Below are 20726 nucleotides of genomic sequence, written 5' to 3'. Positions count from 1 at the left end.
CTAGATGTATTAGTGCTACAAACCTCATATATTATCATGGAAGTTTATTTGTACTTTAGCACAAACATCTCTATTCATAGGTTAGTAAAACAGACTTTTGGAAGATAAAACAAGGGGAATTATGAATTTTGCACAGACATGTCAACTGTCTTTTCATTACCAGAACTGAAAGGAGAAGAGAACTGCGGAGCATTGAAAACCCTATATGGGTTCCCATTGGAATGTCCTAATGATAAGATGAGAAAAAAAACACCTAGATTCTTAAAGAGTATTTCTATTTCTTCACTGTATTAAAATTTAAAACATGTTCCTGAGCACACCAGTGTGCCAATGGTTTTTCAATGTTAATGTTAATTCACTGAAATTAGTTTCACCTATCACTTCCATAGGATGTGGTCTCCGGCCAAGATGTATAAAACTTTTGTAAAGTTTTATACTATTCATTCTGGCACTGCTGAGGAACAGAGGACCCCTGGTGGATATTGTGTGAACAAGGAAAGCCCAATGCTGCAAAATTCCAAAAGTGCTAATACTACTGTCTGAATTAAACAGGTCAGATGGTTTCACTGGAAAGAACCAACGTCTGTGAGCACTTGGCCCTTCAAGTAATTTAAAAACCTTGATCTTCCCCTGGAAAAGTTAGACACTTTAATTCCCCACTGATTTCAGTAAGAAATAGTTAAGCACATGTGGAACTCCCATTGAATTCAACTGATTTAAAAGTGCTTGATTTTCCTAGACTGTGCCTCTTCTGAACAGTGTGTCTCAATTATTTTAACTGGTTTGGGACATCTTTCATTTCACTGTGTGAAAGGTCTACTGAAAAAGACTGGTAAAACGTGTTTGTATTTATGGTATTATAAGACTACAATAAACCAAACACTGGGTTAGATCCATATTAACTTAGTCACATATTTGTCTCATTGAAAACTGTGGGACATGTTAGTCATGATGACTATCTTAAGTCTGATTGATTTTAATGGGGCTATAGCATGGCTAACATAGTCTAGCTCCAGCACATTTGTTTCACTTCTTTCGCTCAAGGCAATTTTGAGTAATCCTGATTTTAGCACACTTTCATTGAAGGCAAATTTACTATAAGCACTGCCAACAAAAACTATTCCAAAATAGTCAAATCAGATCAATTCCACAAATCTATGCGTAAATGAAAAATACTTAAAGTTACACAAGCTAATTTCTTAAGACTTCACTCTTAACATCTCAATCCTTATAAATACTGAACTCAAGAAAAAAAATATTGAGTTTAAATATATACACACTATACTTAAAATAGTAAAATCAAACACCACACAGCATTCAATAATGACATAATTAATGTGGAGGAACATGATGCTGTAACATTGTTGACACTGACAAATGACACAACAATGGTAATAAAAATTAAAACCAACAACTGACAGAACTATGTGTTATGAAATGATACAAGAACAGACTCTGGATAAAAACAAAACAAGACTAATGTTTTACTCCAACATGATATAGTTTTATATTTGCTATTGAGTAAACCAGAGTTTTTGGTTGAAAGCAGAAAGAGCAGTTTGCAATTTGCACTGAAATTGAATAGGTATTTTACTTACTGGAAGACCAAGGGGCCCTCTGTCACCCTTGTGACCTGGTTCACCCTTCAATCCTTTAAGACCATTTAACCCTGGTTCACCCTAAATGTAAAAGTATAAGTATATTGGGGGTGCTGGTAGAGGTATTCAAGCTGGGACAGAAGAGAGCCAGTCAGACGTGGATGCAAACTCCAGTTCTTTAACACAACTGGTTCTGTTCAGTGAAATATACTTTATCAGACTATGATATAATAAATGGAGGAATGCTAGTGATCTGTATTCAAATCAAAGGCATAAAGCTTTCACAATTATTTTGCAAATTCAAATCAAGTCATCATCATCATGATGTTGAAACATTTCTGAATAACTGAAGCAAAATTGTGAGCCTTAAGTGGCCCCTTTTTCTTCTCATGGTGAACTGGAATGTGCAGTACATCTTGGAAAGATATTCTAAACCTTTAAGCATAATTAATTAAACAGAGGAAGAGTGTGATTTATTGGAATATGCACTGGAACCATGAGGAAATGGTCTCCAAAAAGGTGATTACACTCCTATTAACAACAGAAGTTAGTGATCTTTTCATGTGTATGAAATTTCACATGAAATTAATATATGCAACATTATGCTATAATATAGCTTTATTATATATTATGTATTAAAATCCACATTAAAAGCTTGCTCTCCAGGAGTAAGTCCGCTTTGAAGCATAGGCTAACAAGAGTACAATCTGCTAAAAGCCCATTGGGAGCTGCCCAAGATCATTGCTACTGTATCCTTATATGACTGTAAGGGAAATGTCCACCCTGCAGTTTAAACCACCTCCAAGCCTATTTAACTGTCATGGCTCCTAAGCAAAGAAATCTTGTTATTGTAGATCTCAGATTTCTCTCTCTCTCTCTCTCTCACTCTCCATACACACACATATACCCAGAGAACTACAGCGCCAATATTCCCTTGCTCTACAGAAGCTAGGGATTACTAACAAATAATTATTAGCACACTTATTCTCAAGGTTCTTTGAGTGAATCTGTGACAGATAAAGCTTTCAAAAGAGGCTTGAATGAAAATGAAACACAAAAATATATACTAATTTTGCTCAATTTAATTCAATGGGCATTCTAAAGAAGTTGACTGAACTGAATCTTGCAACCCTCAAATTTTTCAGACCATTTATTTTGAGATTATTATTATTACTCTGAAAATATCCTACTCTTTTATTGGTACTCAAGAGTAGAAGAATTGCTTTCTTTCCACAATTGCATACTCCATTATAATCCCATTCTTTTAGGCTGCAACTATATACCCACATACCTGAAAATAAGTTTCATTTAATGAAATGGGGCTTAACTTTGTGTAGACATGTATAGGATTGTGCTGTTGAAGCTGCAGAAACAAAAACTACAGTACTTGGTGCTTGGAGAATCTCAAGGAGTCATGAGTTCCATTAAAATGCTTCAGGTCAGTTTAGGCTAGCCCTGGCATGGAACAAACTATGGTCAGTTTTGTGAGTGTTCAGTGCTACACATAATGGTCTCAGCATGTTTCTTTTCTCTCCTTTCAAAACAAACAAACAAACAAACATATTCTGGTACAAGAGTTTTTAAAAAATGAAACTAAGTTTAGCTATGGTATACAAAGTTCTTTCAAATACATATTCCTTCAGGAATGTCTTCTGAAGGATTTCCCCCATATATCTGGAATAACTCTTCCAGCAGTAGCAATGAAGACTTCGCTGATATAGACCCTTGTTAGGAATGCCTTTTCAAAGATGAAGGCATGGACAGAAAGAATGAAAGAGAACTTATTATAAAAGGTAATAAAAGCTTGAGCAGAAAAGATTAGTAGGAATGAAGGAGAAAGGTAAAGAAGAAAGTAATATCTGGAAATGATTTTACTTTACTTCTTAAGTGCACAACACACTCATCCCCTGTTTTTCTAAGCTTATGTGTAGGGTAGTTCCAAATGGCATAGCTTGAATCTCTCACCAGACAACTGGATATTTTTATTGGCTCTCTATAATTAACATTATAGAAAGCTAATTCAACTTATGGTGATGAGGAACAGACACAGGAAATTGCCATAAATTATTTAAAAATATTTTAATGCTTTATCTTAAGCAGCTGCTTAAAGGTTTAAGAATATAAAAAACACATTTAACAGAAAAGTGAGACGAAGAACAAAACATGACTGCATGCTTCAACATGATTAACGAGAATGAGTGCATAACAAATAAACATAATGGAGTTAGTTGTGTATTGGATTCTTTACCTTTGGGCCTGGAAGTCCATGAGGTCCCTAAAAAATAAGAATGAAAATGTCATAGTTAGAGAGGACATTTCTACACTACAAATTGGTCTTTGCCAATAGCTAGTGCTTGCTGTTCTTGTCGCTGTCCAAAGCTGCATAAAATAACAATCCTTAATTAACTGGCAAATACCTAACTAGTCAAGACAGAATGAAACTCTGCATCAACTTCCAACTACAATCAATTTTCAAAGCCAACTGGATCCATGTCTAAAATGTTTGATTCTCCATATTTTCCCCCTTGATATCCAGTCAGACATACAAATGATTGCCAACATTTATACGGCCAAGAGCCCTTTGCTCCACAATTTCAGATGTCATCATTTGCCCCACACCCACAAAAATACCCATGTCTTGATCCTACTAATACCTGCCTCCTGCCCCTACCAGCCCTGCCCTTGCAATGTCCTCCACCCACAGCTTCCAGAAAGAGGAATGATTCTCCTTTGGTCTGATCTCTCAGCGGTTGCATATGTGATAACCAAAAAGGACTTACCATAGGTCCAGGTGGACCATGTGGGCCTGGAGGTCCTGGTGGTCCTATGATCTACATATAAAAGCAGGATAATTAGTTCAGACTAACACATGTTCTTATTGAATTGTAGCACCTCTCATCTGCCTGAAAGCTGCAATCCTTTATGTGAGATAAAATATACTATTTATTTGAAAATGTTCTTTCATAAAATGTAACAAGGCAGCTTGCAACAAATAGAATGCAATAAAATTGATCTACAAAACATAACTGAAACATCAGTAAAGCATTTACTGTACAGCATTTACTGTATTTAATAAACAACAAATAAATATTTGTCAGTGGTTGGCATTCCAGTTGAAGAGGTGAGATATAAATTCAGGAGCTAACTTACTCACCATTCCTGTGCCTGCAGTAATAAATGCTAATGCACTGTTGCTTTGTATCACATAGAAAACTTATTTGAATGGTTTCCCCATTAGCCTCTATCAAGAAGACAATAGAGAAGGGGTGCCAAACTAATCATTGGTGGGCCATATCCCACCCTGCAAAACATTTCTGTGGCCCTCCAACACCATCACTATCAGCTTTTATTTCAAACATTTTTAACTGACTGCTCTGTTTGATGCCCTTGCGCTGTGATGCCAAAACATTCTTTTTTTAAAATAAAAAAAATTAATAGAAGACATTAGTATATTTTTATGGAAGCACTGAGATAGCATAGAAATACTTACAGAGGGACCTTGAGGACCTGGCAAGCCGACATCTCCTTTTTCTCCTTTCATACCATTGGATCCCTACAAAATCAGTATTGACGCACTGAACAAAGCTTTCATCTTATCAACTCATGGATATTGTTTAGTTCAGAAGACGGATTTTCATTACATCACTTACACTTATAATTATAATTATAATTATAATTATAGGCATCATTTATTTTGCTTTATGCCCATATCCTGTCTCAACAACTCTTACAGCACAAGCCAACCTCCATCTGCTCTGAAGTCAGATTTGAATTCAATGGGACTTACTTCTGAGTAAACACATATAGGATTGCAGTCTTAATGTGCTTGGAGCATGTCTCTACAGCTGACGTTATGGCAGGTTTACAGTTTTGGTGACCCTTTCATTTTGTTTCTGTTAGCTGATTTGCTTTGTTGTTTATAGTTTATTCTATTACATTTAAGTTTATTATTCTTTTTAGTTTATATTATTCTTTAAGTTTATCTTTTGCTAGCCAACATGAGCTTATTGTTTTAAAGATGGGGTTTAAATAAAATGAAATAAATTAAAGTACAAGGCAAATTTGTGTGAGGGCATTTTCTGGATAATCTACTACAATTTTTCTTTTTTTGTGGGCTTACAGATACAAATACTGGCCTCTGTCTAGACACACTGACTTGTAAATTACAGAATTGTGCTTGACTAGTGCTTTATACAGTAATTTGATGTGGGTTGATTTTCACACATGGCACACATAAATAATCTCATTTTACACCACAAACTGGACAATAATTTCTTAGGGAAATTAGGTAATACACTCAAGCATTGGGGGAAGGGCATTCTGAACCAGGTAATTACCAACTTTGACAGCATCACTAATAATGGCCATTTCAACACAGAACATCTTGTGCACATAGAAATTGATCAGCAGATCTGCTCAATATGATACATGCTCAGTTAGGACCCCATGTGCATCTGTTCTTGTTTTCTGTATACAAGATCCCATAGGGGGCTGCTAATAAGGAGCAGATTTTTCATGGGTACAGTATCCCTACTGTGCACAGAACAGCACTGCTCAATCAGACTGCCAATTATCAATGATGTGTCATGCCAAAATGTCATAGTAAATACAGAGAGCCCAGAATGCATAAAGTCTACGGAACATTTTTCTCTTGTGTTTAAAGTGTAATAATTTTATGACTCACTATTTAAAATTACATTTATACAATCACTTAAAATACGTTGTGGTTAAATTTTGATCCTTGTAATGAGATAACAGTCAAAAGGACTTACCCAGGAATAACTGCAAATAGGTTGCATCTCAATACATTTAAGATTAATCCCAGTAAATGCCTCTCCTTATTAAAGATTCCACCACCCCCTTCACTGTTTAATTAACATACTCTTTGGAATTTTGTCAAATTTCACGTTCTAGGGTGAAAACAGAGCAAGTGGTTTATCCATCAAAGCAGTTAAACTTCAGTGTTCCCAAATGAAAAGAGATGGCTAGAAGGGCATGCTGTGATATACACAACTTTTGGTCTAAGGTTCATACATCCCATGCATTTTTTTATCATGAGTATTTTGTATCATGTTGCAGAGATACTAAGCTGACATTTACTCACTGCCCCATTTGCCTGGAAATCACTTCAGAAAGCACCCAAATGGTTCCTTCTCTTTCTGTCTCTCTCCCTCTCCCTTCAAAGCCTTCCTTAAAGTTCTCTTTTCACGTATGTCTTTGGCTGGATTTCTTAATCTTCATCCTTTGATACTAACCTAAGCCAAATACATCACTTTGTACACATTTTCTTCTCTGCTTCCCCTGTCTCTGTCGATCTCCTGTTATCTCTCTTTCTGTCATTGTGTACCTTATAAGCTCCTTGTTAGAGAGACCTTTCTCTATGTGTCGGTCTTTCTGCATGGTGCTAAAATGGCCCTCTTCATAATAATAATGTTTGACTTTTAAAGAGTAAGCAGACACTGAAGATGTAATTAAAAATGCAGGTACATTTTAAAGCAAACTTACTGGCAATCCTGGAAGTCCAATTCCTCCTTTTTCTCCTAGGAGTCCAGGGTCACCCGTATCACCTTTTGAGCCTTTAGGCCCCTGCAATAGCACAGTCACATAAATGAGTCTTATATTACAAGATCATCTAAAATCAACCTCAGAGCATGACTTACTGTGTATAAACAAACCACTCCCATTTTGCTCTGCCTTCCTCCCATCAGCTTCCACTGGGAGGAAAAGAACCATAATCCCTGGCTTAGCATGATGTCTAAACCAGGGATCATAATTAGTTTCACTCCCAACAAACTACAATCTGTAGCTAAGCTTTGTTCTTGGATGACTAACAGTGGTTTGTAAGAGGAAAACAAACCATGATCTCTGGTTTGGACATAATGCCGAACCATACAGTGGCGTAGCGTGGGTTGTCAGCACCCGGGGCAAGGCAAGTAATTTGCGCCCCCTAACCCGTGGATTTGCGCCCCCTAACCCGTGGATTTGCGCCCCCTAACCCATGGATTTGCCCTAACCCCAGATGTTGCGCCCGGTGCGGCCCGCCCCCCCTGCACCCCCCACGCTACGCCACTGGAACCATATATTGTGGTTTCCTTCCTCCTCATTGTGAGTGAAAAGCAGCAGAACACTCCAGATTGATATATTCACAGTAAATATTGCAGTACAGGATGCTGCTTCATGCGGAGTCAGACCACTCGTTCAAGTAGATTTGGACAGTGCAGTCTACAATGAGTGGAAGCAGTTCTCACGGTTTCAGACCTGAGTCTCTCTTAGCACTGGAGATGCAAGGCATTGAAACTGGGACCTTTTATATGGAACACACTTCCCCCTCCCAGTGAGCTAATAACCATGGTTTACCATGATGTGGGAACTGGGCCAGTAAATCCAGAAACATCTTCTGGGTTGTTTATTGGCACTATATTCACTTATTTTTGGCAGTGTCTTTCATTCCATAACAAAAGAAAAGGGGGAGAAAAGAGTTGTGCAACAAAAATAATTATTTTATTTATTATCTATACCTTTTTTTTAACCTATTATCGTATCATTCATATGTTCAGTAGCAATAATAGTTCAAGTACCTGCTCTCCATCAGCACCTGCCAATCCTGGAGATCCGGGTTCACCCTGCAAATTGAAAATTTCACTATGTTATTATTTCCTGGAATATACTGTAGTTTAATGCTTTGTTAATAAGACTGCTTGATTCTTAGGCTTACACACACACCCATCCCTCATGGAACAGCCACAAGGAAATAAGAAGCAGCTGTTTTTAAATTATTTTACAAATAAAAATAAGCTGCAGTTAGTCTGAAAGTAGTCTTATCTCTTCTTCATGGCTGTGATGAAGAAATGGAGGGGGCACCTAGGATTGTGAGCCTCAAACATAGTGTTTGTCCACATTTGTCCACATAGTGTTAAACCATGGTATACTATTATGTCCAAACTGGGTCAATATGAATTAACTATGCTGGTCTATAATAATCTCATATGTCAACAGGCAACCTAGTAAAACAAATAAGAATAAGGTATTGGCCAGGATCTAGGTGGATGTGGAAATGTTTTGAAGACCACCCATTTCAGTTATACAGATGGCCTCCAGAAGTTGTTGGATGGGAGTTATATCCTGAAAACATCCGAAGGGCACCATGTTGGCTACTCCTGTTCTCCTGGCCACCTTTTGAGCAATGGTATTGTTTAGAGGAGAATCAAAAAGAACATAGACTGGGTATGGTTACTTAGGGTAAATTAAGGTATCTTAATTTAAAATTACAAATTAAATTATCAATTAAATGAAGTATTGTGATGCTGGCTAAAATTATTAATAAATATTAAGGAAGGAAAAATAAAATATAAAACATAATGCAGTAAAAAGTTTTAGGCTGAAATCCTACACACAGTTACTCAGTGGGGCTTCCTTAGACAAGCATAGGATTGTGCTATTAGTGATGATTATGCATTTAAGAGCACAGTATTTATTTTCTTACATTGATGTCCTGCCTTTATTCCATTATGGAACCCAAGATAGCATACATGCTGCTTCCAGAAGGTCACCAACCCAGACAATGATTACACCCTGACCCCCTTAACTTCTACAAAGTGGTAGCCTCATTTGCCTTCAGACCATACTCTGCATAGAAATAAATTAAAGCTCAGGGGGTCTTCGTCAAATGAGTAACAGTTGGAGACTCACCTTTGACCCTTGCAATCCTTGGGGTCCAGGTGGACCTGGAGGACCCTAAAGGTAAACAACAGCTCATTTTTTAATCCAGCACCATCCAGATTTCTAAAGTATTTATCTGTCAGGCACAGTTATACTAATCTTCGTTAGTAACAAACCAATGTGACAAAAAAACACTGTATTAAGAAGCAGTTAACAACTATGACACTCAATGATCAACTACAGACAGCACAAACATATTGCAATTAAATTCAATTATTATTTTCTTAAACAGAAATTCTATTAGAATGCCCATTAGCATTCTAACGTCTAGGTAACAAAGTCTATAGCTTTCTGCAAACAAAACAAGCACATTTAACTTTGAAATAAGAGCAATTTTTTTTGACCATTGGGCAAACGGTGGCCATTTGAATTGCTGTGTAAGTAAGTTCTCTGCCAACAGCTAACCTGTGCCATGTGCAGCTATTGGCACTTAGGTAGTGAGCGGTGGAACAGGGTAAAGGCCTAATTGTGTGGACAGGAACTCCCTTCCTGTTGCATGAATTAAGATGACTGCACATAGTGCAAACCTTAGGTAGGAGCCCACCCTAACACAGAATTAAGTTTTCAGGGCCTCTGCTGCCTCGTTTCTTATCTTGTTTCTTATTCAGCTAAATCATAAGAAAAATCCTGTGCTTGCCTCTCAGAAGGATTCTGTGCCAAAGAGGTAGGGTTGATACGTTTAAATAAAGTTTTTCTTGGACACTGACATTATATATATGCTATAGAGGAGAAAGGAGCTTGATGGAAAACACTGCAGTGGAAAAGTGATGTACTGGAAGGCTTAAGCACTACCTACTGAAAATCACACCTTCTTGTTTGTTCTGTTAACAGAAGCCGACTTTGGAATTTCGCTACCTGCATTAATGTGTCTATTTCGACCTTGTTCATAGACAGTTTTACTGCCATGCTCATATATGTCCTTAACTATTTTCTTATTGTAAAATCTCACGTAGCAAGACTGGCAATATACACATGTAAATCATAGAAGCAGTATTTACGCTACAGGTGTGTGCAAACGCACAAGAAACAGTAAAAGACAAAAGTGCAAACACACATATCACTATGCCTCCCATGAATTGGACAGGAATAGGTTCTTGTGGTTTTGAAATCACTTCTTGTGTGAGGTAGAAGCACATAAGCAGAAGGGGGAAAGGCAAGTGAGGACTCAGGACAGAACATCTCAGCTCACAGATGAAACCATTATTAACTAGAGATCCCCATCTCATTTTTAGAATTAGTTACGTTTTTACAGAACCCTTTAACCTCCTTAACACAATGTACCACATAATTTATGGCGATTGGAATACAGTTTCCTTTGTGTTTCGTGCACAGACTCACAGGTGAACTTAGTACTGGTAGTTGCTCGCTAAGATATTAGAGAACTTTCCTAGCCCTATCTGAGGTCTACTGGAGAAGCTGGGGGTTAGCTCTGATGCCTCCTGCATGCAAGCCACGTCCCGTTCTTCTGGACTGTGGCACTTCAGGTTTTTGCAGCACAGATTTAACATGTGGCTATTACCACTCCAAGGGCTACACTGCAGTGAGATGTCCCGGAAAGAATATCTACGGCTTTAAAAGCATCCATACAGATGTCAAAACATGCTTCTCTGAACTGCTAGAGATAGTTAATTACCTTCCAAGAAGCCTCATAGTCTTAACTATCATTATTTCCTAGCAATACTGCATGGCAGAATTCCAGTCCAGCATGCATCCACTGGAGGTTAATGAAAGCAGAGGGCAGAGAAGGAGGAGGAGGAAGACCATGTTCACTGTATCAGATCTTGAGGTACAGACAAATTTTCAGCTTGCTCAACTGAAATTTCCTTTAACCATGTTTTTTACATCTGGAATTAATACACTTACTTTCTACCAACACTGAACAGGAAAAGGGACGTTTTTTAATATAAAGAAGTTGCATTTGAGATGACAACTCTGGTTGCAGCTCACAAATCACTTATTTTGGAGCACTGTCATTTAGATCCTAATGAATTCTACAGGATGAATTAAAGAATATTCTGGAGTAAGTGTGGTCTGTGTCTTCTAGCATATAACTTCTATCAAATAAGGCCTTTTTTAAAAAAATCAATCCAAAACACAAAACTACTGGGAAATATCCTGCAAAAGCCTTGCCTTCAAAAATTCCTACTGAAAGAAACAGAAGTGAAAATGCACAGCTGTAATAAAGATAAACTTGTTAGACTAGCAAACAAGAGTTTTAAATCATTTTCTTTACTGAAATGAATGGGATCGTTGCTATTAATTTCAACTGCAGTCCTGGTTTTCAACACTGATAACACTTGATGTAGAAATATATGTAGTGATAAGTCAATATCTGATGAAACAGACACATTCTAAATCAGGCAAGTTATGAACATGCAACACCGAGGAAGAAAAGAGCTACAAAGCACTATAAGTCATGCAATAGGAATTACCGTGACAGTTAGGGTGGTAATCCTCTGTTGGCAAAATGTATTAACAGAAGACAAAGTTACCAGATGTTCAGTTTGAAATAAAATACTTTGCTTGTTTAGTAATGGATTTCACAGAATTTGGGCAGTTTGGGATAAGAGTTTGACTGTCTCAGATAAATTTAAGAAAACTGTCTTTTTTTTATAAAAAACAACAACATTAAACACAATTGATATTATTTAGTATGATTGTTTTTAAAAAAACTTAAACTTGTCTATAAGATTTTCATGCCCCAGGCACCTCCAGATTTTGAAAAGGATATATTTGATTCAGTGGCGTAGCGTGGGTTGTCAGCACCCGGGGCAAGGCAAGTAATTTGCGCCCCCTAACCCATGGATTTGCGCCCCCTAACCCTAACCCCCAGATGTTGCGCCCGGTGCGGCCGGGCCCCCCTGCACCCCCACGCTACGTCACTGATTTGATTGCCAGTAAATGTCTGTGATCCACACATTAGAGAACATTGGCATCAAAGATGTTAATAAGCTTAAGAGTACTCAAATCTTAAATACTTTGTGGAATGTGCTGCATAGGTTTAATTACTGTTAGAAACAGACATTTCTTTAAACATGATAGTCTTGTGTATTCTTCAAATTCCAATGAGTTTCCAGTATGGTCAGGACAGAAATAGACCTACTAATCTCAGAGATACACCAGCAATTTAAGACTGTGATCCTTATCAGTAAAAGTAAAGGACCCCTGGACAGTTAAGTCCAGTCAAAGGTGACTACCGGGTTGTGGCACTCATCTCGCTTCAGGCCGAGGGAGCCGGCGCTTGTCCACAGACAGTTTTCTGGGTCATGCGGCCAGCATGACTAAACTGCTTCTGGAGCAATGGGACAGCATGACGCGTGCCAGAGCACATGGAAATGCAGTTTACCTTCCCACCGCAGCAATACCTATTTATGTACTTGCGCTGGTATGCTTTCGAACTGCTAAGTCCAACTCAAACACATGTGAGAAGGTAAGTGGTACAATCCTCACACTTTTCCTGATAGTACCACAAAGTCTTTTAGAAAAAGAACAGTGTCTCATCAAACTTTGAGAAGCTGTGCTGGTTACATACTATTGTTCATGAATTGCAGTAACACTGCTAGAGTAAGAAAACACTATTTGCTAGGCTGATTGTTTATAAAAATTATCCTGCACAGTTATTGAAGAACCCCATCACCTATTGTCTGCATCTAACAGAATATTACTTTACTTACTTCCATAAAAGAGTGGTATCATCCTAACTAGGAATCTAGCATCTAGCATTGTAATGGCTCTCTGTAAGGTGGAACATTTTCAATTATTTCATATAAAGGAGTTACAAAGAATGAAGCACACTAATATTCAGCTCTGCTTAACGCCATGAAAAATGACTTGAGAAGCACCGTGCTTGTCTGTTTTGATTTATAGCCTGCATTGTTCCTTGAAAGCGCTGGCTTGATACCAATCTTTATAGGGCAGAATAAAGGAAACACAAGGATTATTAATAAATGTATAACTAAAGCAGCCCCTTGCTTATCTCTGACCACTAAACTATGACTCAAATAAAAATCCTTCCATCATTTCCATAAGACAGTCCAAGTTGGATTTTGGCAATCTGTAAATGGAAGGAAAAGGGAATCCCATAGACGAAATATATCTCTACGTGCCCCTGTTGTAGCAAACTTGGCATACAGATAATTGTTGGAAATGGTCTGATTCATTTGGGACCTATAGTGTTTAGAGCTTTGAATTCATTTTCTCATCCGAATGGATGTATTAGTTTTAAATACTCCTTTCTTTTATGGTAAATTAATGGTTTCTAATACACTGGTTTTGTCATTATTGTATACCTAGCATTAATACCTTATATCACTTTATGGCAATATTTACTCCACACACTTTATAAAATGTAGGATTTAAGGACCAAACCTCTCTTTACAACTGTTGATCCTGATCTGCAGAAATGAGTCAGAGGTGGACATCTATAGTGGCCTGGCCTTTGACATCCAATATATATGCTTCTTACATTTGTAAGTTGTTTTAACCATTTGTAATAACGTTGCAACCCACCAAGGGATCTTACAGAAAAGGGCATGTATGAACTCAAGCAAGCAAGCAAACAATTTACTATTATGGAAAATAACAGCTACATAGGTCATGTATGAAAAAATATTTAGCTTGAAATACAGTTTGTAAAGCAGTTTGCTGGAGTACTGCTGCTGAAGGACTTAATGCTTGGCAAAACTAGACGAGGTGAGTCCAAATTTCCTAGAAGCCATTATTTTTCCTGGAAAAATAGCCTGAGATTTTTCTTTCTCAGCTCTACTCTCTTAAAGATCACTTTAAATATTTCCCCCCCCTCTGAAAATTCTCAACTTTTTTGGGTGTGTGTAGCTTACATTCTCCCAGCTACCCTAATGTTCTGGAATGGTGTGGAGGGTTAGAGTGGTGTATGGCTGCCAACATAGTTAATGCTGCTACCACTTGCAAAAGTAAAAGAAACACCATAGAAAAAATAGAGAAATTAATAATTTCTTCTCCACCTAAACAAAGAAATTTGTAAAATGGCCTCTAATTTATCTTCCCATAGAAATAGTGGAGAACTTTGAGAGATCATTTGTGCAAAGCACTAAAGGTTACTAAGGCTGTCATTCAATACCTATTTAGCTGACCATAAGACCCTTAACAGAACTGGCCTCTGGGTAGGCATGTGACTCCAGTGCGAGAGCCCTACTGTTCATACACATAACCCCCTGTGTAGTGCATGGGTAAAATAATCTCACTGGATTGGCGCTCACTGTAGTCTTTGATCTTTCTGAAGGAAGAAGAAGTGAACATTGGGATTGGCCACTTGTAGGTGAAATAGTCTTATTTGGTTTTGAATTCTTACAGCGTTCTGTGCTGCTTGAATGAAAATGACTTATTCTCTAATGACCCGTGTAATGAAGTTGAAGGAATGACTCAGAGGAACTGCAAGCCAGCCAGCAAAATTCTGTCTTATTTTTTGGTTTATTTCCCTGGTCTTAAGGACACATCCAGGAGGACAGCCTTCTTGTTGTGAGGAACAAAGCCAATTCCTACTTGAAACAGCATTCCAAGTCCTGAGGGGAGCTAAATAACAGCCAAATTCTGAATTTTCCATAAGTTCAGTGTGCATTGACGAATCTCAGAAGACAGGAAAAGATCACTGCTAATTATTAGGGTACAGCTGACATATAACAATACTGCTGTTCGTCTTCACTTGGAGATTCAAAGACTGAGCATCTTTTACAAGTCCTTTTAGATCTACTTACATCGGATGGCTTTTAGGCCTATTTGATTCTCCTCATGTGGTTATATAAATTTCAATCATGGCAGTGTAACCCAGGTATTTCAACAGGCTGAGTTGAAATCACCCAAACCTTCTAAGAAATTATTATCAGACATTTGTGTTTCATATGCCAATGACACCATTTCTCCCTGTGAGTGAATGCACATGGAAGATGGCAGCATAGTGCATCTATCTGCAAGAAAATTCACCTAAATGCCCGAGCCTGTAATTGTTCGCCTGACCTAAAGTATTCCTAACCAGACCTTTGCTTTTATGAATTGCTGAGTACAACAAAGACAGGCAAAAGGTTATGAAGGCTATTGCTATTACTAATTTGGGTTGTAGATGGATTTGACATATAAATGGAAACAGCAGCAAGTGGTATGATGGAGCTGCACTAGTCATCGGACTTCAGTCCTGCTGAGTCCCTGCAGTGTATCAGGATGGCTGAGCAAGAGGTGCAGCGATTGTGAGGTTGGTGGATTGCAAATGTGCAGGTGGTGCTAATCTGGTGCTTCTGCTTGTTTTTTGAAGCCAGAAGCCAGTAGCGGACAGTGTGGTAGCTGTATTCACCTGACCTTCTGACAGCTGAGTCCATGTTGCTTATCAGGAAGGAGGGGGTGGGAAGGTCAGTGTTACATAAATTCTCCAGTAGAAGCACCAGATTGGCTCAGCTGATGCATTTGCACCCTGTCAACCTCACTACAAACTCATCCATCCCCTTCTGGTAAGCAGCAGCGACTCAGTTGTCAGAAAGTCAGGTGAGTGTCCATTTCACTATACTGCCAGTAACAGAATATTCTAGAGTATCATTAAAACACACAGAGAGAGCTACCTTGGTCAGACTATCAATCCATTTATCTTACCATTGTGTACTTTCTTTACCAGCCTTGCTGAGATATTTCACAGGGACTGGCAATGGATAGATGGATGGATGGATGCAAAGCACATACTCAACTCCTAAACTATGGCAACATATGAATACCATGATTACACTTTCTATTCCAACTCAAAGGGCATGGAAGGAAAAATATAATTACACCTACTGTGCATGACGTCTGGTGACATACCTGCAAAGCTTCGTGGATATTGCCATTGTAATCAATTATCTCTGTTGCCCCTTGATCACCTTTTTGTCCAGGAGGGCCCTGTAAAACATTCACCCCAAAATGTTATTTGGCTCAAGAGCACAGCATACAAATCACTCACTATTCTCATCAATTTGAGGAAGGCAACATAAAATTTTGCCTGAGCTGCTGATTACAGCACAGTTCCATTCAGGGTATCATTTTGTAATATTACAGAAATGGCATGTTAGCTGCCTGGAAGATTTATACCAGAATATGATGGATTGATGCATATTTCCTGCTTCATTTTCAAATGCTGCACCAAGCTCACTCTCTTCAGATAGCTTATTGGTATCACACAGTCTGTGCTACCCAAGGTGTACAAATGCACATAAAATCTTGATGGACGTGCTTAAGAGTTGATTGGCCTTGATAATGCTAATGATAACTTTAGAACAGACAAGATTAATCATCTATTCAATGCCATCAGTGACAATGTGTTCTTTTAGTCTGATCATACCAATGTGTTAAATGGAAAACTGACTAATATTATAACAACTGGAATGTGCAGTCTCAGAAAAACACATCACAACCCAGCGTGCATCAGAGATATAATGCAAATCAAAGCTAAAATGTTGCAGATCAAGGCTATAATATTTATTCACAGATAATACCTGTTTTGCTTCTCTAAGGAGTCAACCATTTAGTGTGGCTGAATACTTTTAGATCTCTTTGCCTATTAACATCAAACAGGTACTCTTGCTATACCGTTTTAGATGCCTGCGGAAAGCAAGCCTACCCAGACATATATTTTAGTTGTTTTAAAATGTTGCTGATTTCATCTGGGCGGCTTGAGGAAATGAGCTGCAACGAATATCATGCTGCATGGAATGGCTCAAATGGTAGTCACTTACCCTTGGGCCCATTGCACCCAAATCACCTTTGTCTCCAGAATCACCCTAATAAAAAGCAAAATAAGTATTTCAAGTTTCACGTCAGGAAGGACGCAATAAACTCACCAACTCACTATGAGTAGCTCTGTCCCACGACACACTTCTCTCTGAGTCTTCACCGGAACCTGCTACTCCCTCTGAAGATCCAAAGGCAACTGCGCACTCAGCGCAGGCTCCACCCCAAATTTAAGCCTCAGGTGCGGACTGGAGTGAAGTCTGCTCACCTGTGGTCTGCCCACCTCGCCCCACTCCCAGTGGCACCACGGATAGGTGAGTTTGAACAGCAACAGATGTGTTTTGCTAGGCTGCGGTCCATATGCAAGTAGTTCACTGTACATAACAGAAGGGCTGTATCTTTGTGATCAGCCTAGATTCAGTATGAGACTTGATTAGGATTAGAGTACCCATTTGCTCATAGTAACAATAATCTAGCGGAAAGTCAGAGAAGACTCCAGAACAGCGGTTCTCAGCCTGTGGGTCCCCAGATGTTGTTGGACTACAACTCCCATCACCCCTGAACTCTGTCCTTGCTGGCTGGGGTTATGGGAGTTGTAGTTCAACAACATCTGGGGACCCACAGGTTGAGAAAGGCTGCTCTAGAAAGACATTAGTACACAGCTCTGAGCTTTTTGTGACAGTACAGCTGGGCTTGTGACTGAATCATGATGCTTTCAGTGTTAATGTGGTTTTAAATAAGAAACTACAACACTTTAGCAGCCTTTGCACAGTGAAATTTCTACGAGGCGACCTTAGCAGCCTGTCTTCTTGCAGAGGGTCATGTTGGGAACAGTTTTTCATTGTGCGACATTTGGCTAAATCCCCCCCATTATTGGTGATCTCTTGAATACAGGGAAACAGTGTGCAGATGTGCTGTGTTGAGGGAGATACAGAAGTGTTCAGTCTAATCTAGATGGAGCTGCACTCACTGTATAGGATCTGGTTCACAGTTTAGTGGGGGTAAAGCCCCAAACAGCATCTAGAATGCCCTTCATCCATTTAGGCTAGTATACCAGTTGTGGTCTCTCCTGCACAGTCTGGCCTTTGCTAAATATGCTTTGCTAAAAATTTGGATTTACTTCTTTAATGTTACCCACAGGACTACCTTTGAAACAGTTGTATTCTGCATTCTGGATCAAAGCAATTTACATAAAAGAACAAAATGAAAGAAAACACTACCGAGTAACAAAAACAGAAAAAGAAAAAACTTATACAGTGGACGCTCAGGTTGCGAATGTGATCCATGCGGGATGCACGTTTGCAACCTGCAGCATTCGCAACCCACAGCGGCGCGTCTGTGCATGCATGGGTTGCAATTCGGTGCTTCTGCACATGTGCAAAGCATGACTTAGTGCTTCTTTTGGTGACCGCCAAAACCCAGAAGTAACCCGTTCCGATACTTCTGGGTTTTGGCAGTCTGTAACCCAAAAAAACGCAACCTGAAGCGTCTGTAACCCGAGGTATGACTGTAATCAAAAGCAGCATAGTTAATACTCTTCAATCATAAGTTAAAAACTATCAAGAGCCACACAGAATAAGAATGTTTTCACTCCCCGCCTAAACACCATCAGGGACGAGACTAGTCTTTGAGGGGAAATTCCACAACCAGGTTGCTGGCACAGAAAAGGGCCTTCTGCTATTTTGCCGTCACTTCGTTTTAATGTAATCTTCCCTGCAAACTGCTTGCTTGAAGGGCAGTTTATACACATATAAAATAAACTAAACAACAGACCGCAAAACCTCGCCACATCACATTGAATCAGTAAAACCAAAATTTGCTTACTACTGACCTTCGACCCCTTTGGGCCTCTAGCTCCAGATTCGCCTGACCTCCCCTGGATGATGGAATACATACAAGACGGACAGGAGAAATGAGGACAGAAAAAGGAAAGTGAGAAGAAAAGGAATTAGTATCAGCTACCTGTAAAGTTAGTGCAGGGATGGGGAAGCTGTAGCCCTCCAGATGTTGTTCGGCTAGCAAGCATAGCCAATGGGCAGAGATCATTGGAGCTCCGGCTTAGCAACATCAGGGGGCTACAGGTTCCCCATTACTGGTGTGGTAGAAACACTTCATTTTACAATAATGACAACTATGCTTCTAAATAACAGATATTAATGCAGGTATATGAATGATGAATGATTTAGTATTAATGAATCCAGGCTACATGATAATTCTTACTACAGCAGCTTGCTGAATTCTCTCAACATGTCATTCCCCCCCAGACATCAACTTGTCAGATATAGTAATCATTGCAAATCAAGAAACCAATTTGGATGGGTCCATTTACTCAGAATAACTGAGGAAATAAAACTGTGTGCCTTCGTTATAGAGGGTTGTCTCCAAAAAAGTTCTACTCTGAGCAACCCCACTGAAATTAACAGACCTACGTTGGTTATGTCTGGCCTTTGACAGTAAAGGTCCACCTCTTTTGCTGAATTTATACTGCTCTGCCCAAACAAAATGGTTTTATTTGTTTCATAATTGCAATGGTTTTATTCATTTTTATAATTGTATATTCAATTGTTGTAACTCAGTTTAGGACTTTATGGTGAAGGGCGGGCAAGATATTTTACCAATAATTTGCCCATTAATTTCAGTGGAGTAGAATGGATCTACTCTGAGTATGACTAATATTGAATACTACCCATAGGCCTGTAATTAATTCTTATCTTAATTTTTTGGGTAGCTCTCAAACCTTTAGAATAAATTACATTGATGCAAGCAATAAGCATACAGAATTCCTAAATCCTATTGTAGCAGTAAATTAACGAGATAATGGAATGTACGTAGAAATACTCCTTCCTGTCTCAAAGTTAGAAACCAGGTTAAGGTTGCACTCATATACAAACTTACCTGACAGTAACTTGATGAGACTTCTCAGCAGACATAGGATTGCACTGCCAATATCTTATTTTATTTTATTAGCTGCACTTGAAACATTGCAATGGTAAGCACCTTAGGCTGTTAATTCTGCATAGACATACCTGAGAGTCCTAAATTTCAATATTACAATTATGAAGAAGAAATTTTGTGCAGAGCTACAGGTTTGGCTTTTAACATTTGATCCCTCAGTTTACATAAATAATTTCTGGCTGTGCTGTGCCCCAAAGTGACCAGCATAAATTCAAATGATTTTTGTAGTGCACCATAAATCACACTGAAATTTATTTTTATCACTAGCAGAGCTTTTATTTTTTTAAGAACACACACACCAAAACACAAAGCTCCAAAATGCACACTTTAATTGTCAAAGTTAAACCGAACTGACCTTTGGCCCTGGAGCTCCAGGCTCACCTCGTTCACCTTTCCCAGGGGGTCCTGCTTCTCCCCTTTCACCCTGTCAAAAATTACCAGAGAGAGCAAGATGAGAGGAAAATATTATAGAATGCAGGCAACAGCAGGCATGGTAACTAGCCATTTTAGAAACATTAAAGAGCATCATATCCTGAACATATTTCAAATGGAGAGCTGATAAGCACAATACAGCGACAAACTTTCCTTTTGGAAAATAAATTATGTTCCAGAAGTGGATGCTTACTGCTACTTCATCTGAATTGTCAATGTTAAACTACCGTGAAAGTTTCAAATGCTATGGATTAAATATGAATATGAAGCACAGGGGGAGGGAGAAGCAAGAGAGAT

The 20726-nt window shown here is 38.7% G+C and overlaps 1 protein-coding gene across 1 annotated transcript in view; it reads right to left on the bottom strand.

Annotated features, from left to right (window-relative positions):
• Positions 1–20726, bottom strand: part of COL25A1 (collagen type XXV alpha 1 chain) — a 294893-nt gene that overhangs the window by 36904 nt on the left and 237263 nt on the right. Inside the window, exons 20-30 of the mRNA XM_083571406.1 lie at positions 20353–20421; positions 18874–18918; positions 17048–17092; positions 16137–16214; positions 11750–11773; positions 9288–9332; positions 8177–8221; positions 7104–7184; positions 5089–5151; positions 4379–4429; positions 3847–3873 (exon numbers count right to left, since the gene is read on the bottom strand). Coding sequence (XP_083427532.1) covers positions 3847–3873; positions 4379–4429; positions 5089–5151; positions 7104–7184; positions 8177–8221; positions 9288–9332; positions 11750–11773; positions 16137–16214; positions 17048–17092; positions 18874–18918; positions 20353–20421 — 573 coding nt within the window. The remainder of the gene's footprint in view (positions 1–3846; positions 3874–4378; positions 4430–5088; positions 5152–7103; positions 7185–8176; positions 8222–9287; positions 9333–11749; positions 11774–16136; positions 16215–17047; positions 17093–18873; positions 18919–20352; positions 20422–20726) is intronic.

Source organism: Podarcis filfolensis (assembly GCF_964270895.1).
Source record: "Podarcis filfolensis genome assembly, chromosome: 9".
In the NCBI taxonomy this organism is placed as follows: domain Eukaryota; kingdom Metazoa; phylum Chordata; class Lepidosauria; order Squamata; family Lacertidae; genus Podarcis; species Podarcis filfolensis.
The sequence above is the reverse complement of the archived record's forward strand: the minus strand, read 5'-3'. Positions and strand labels throughout refer to the sequence as shown.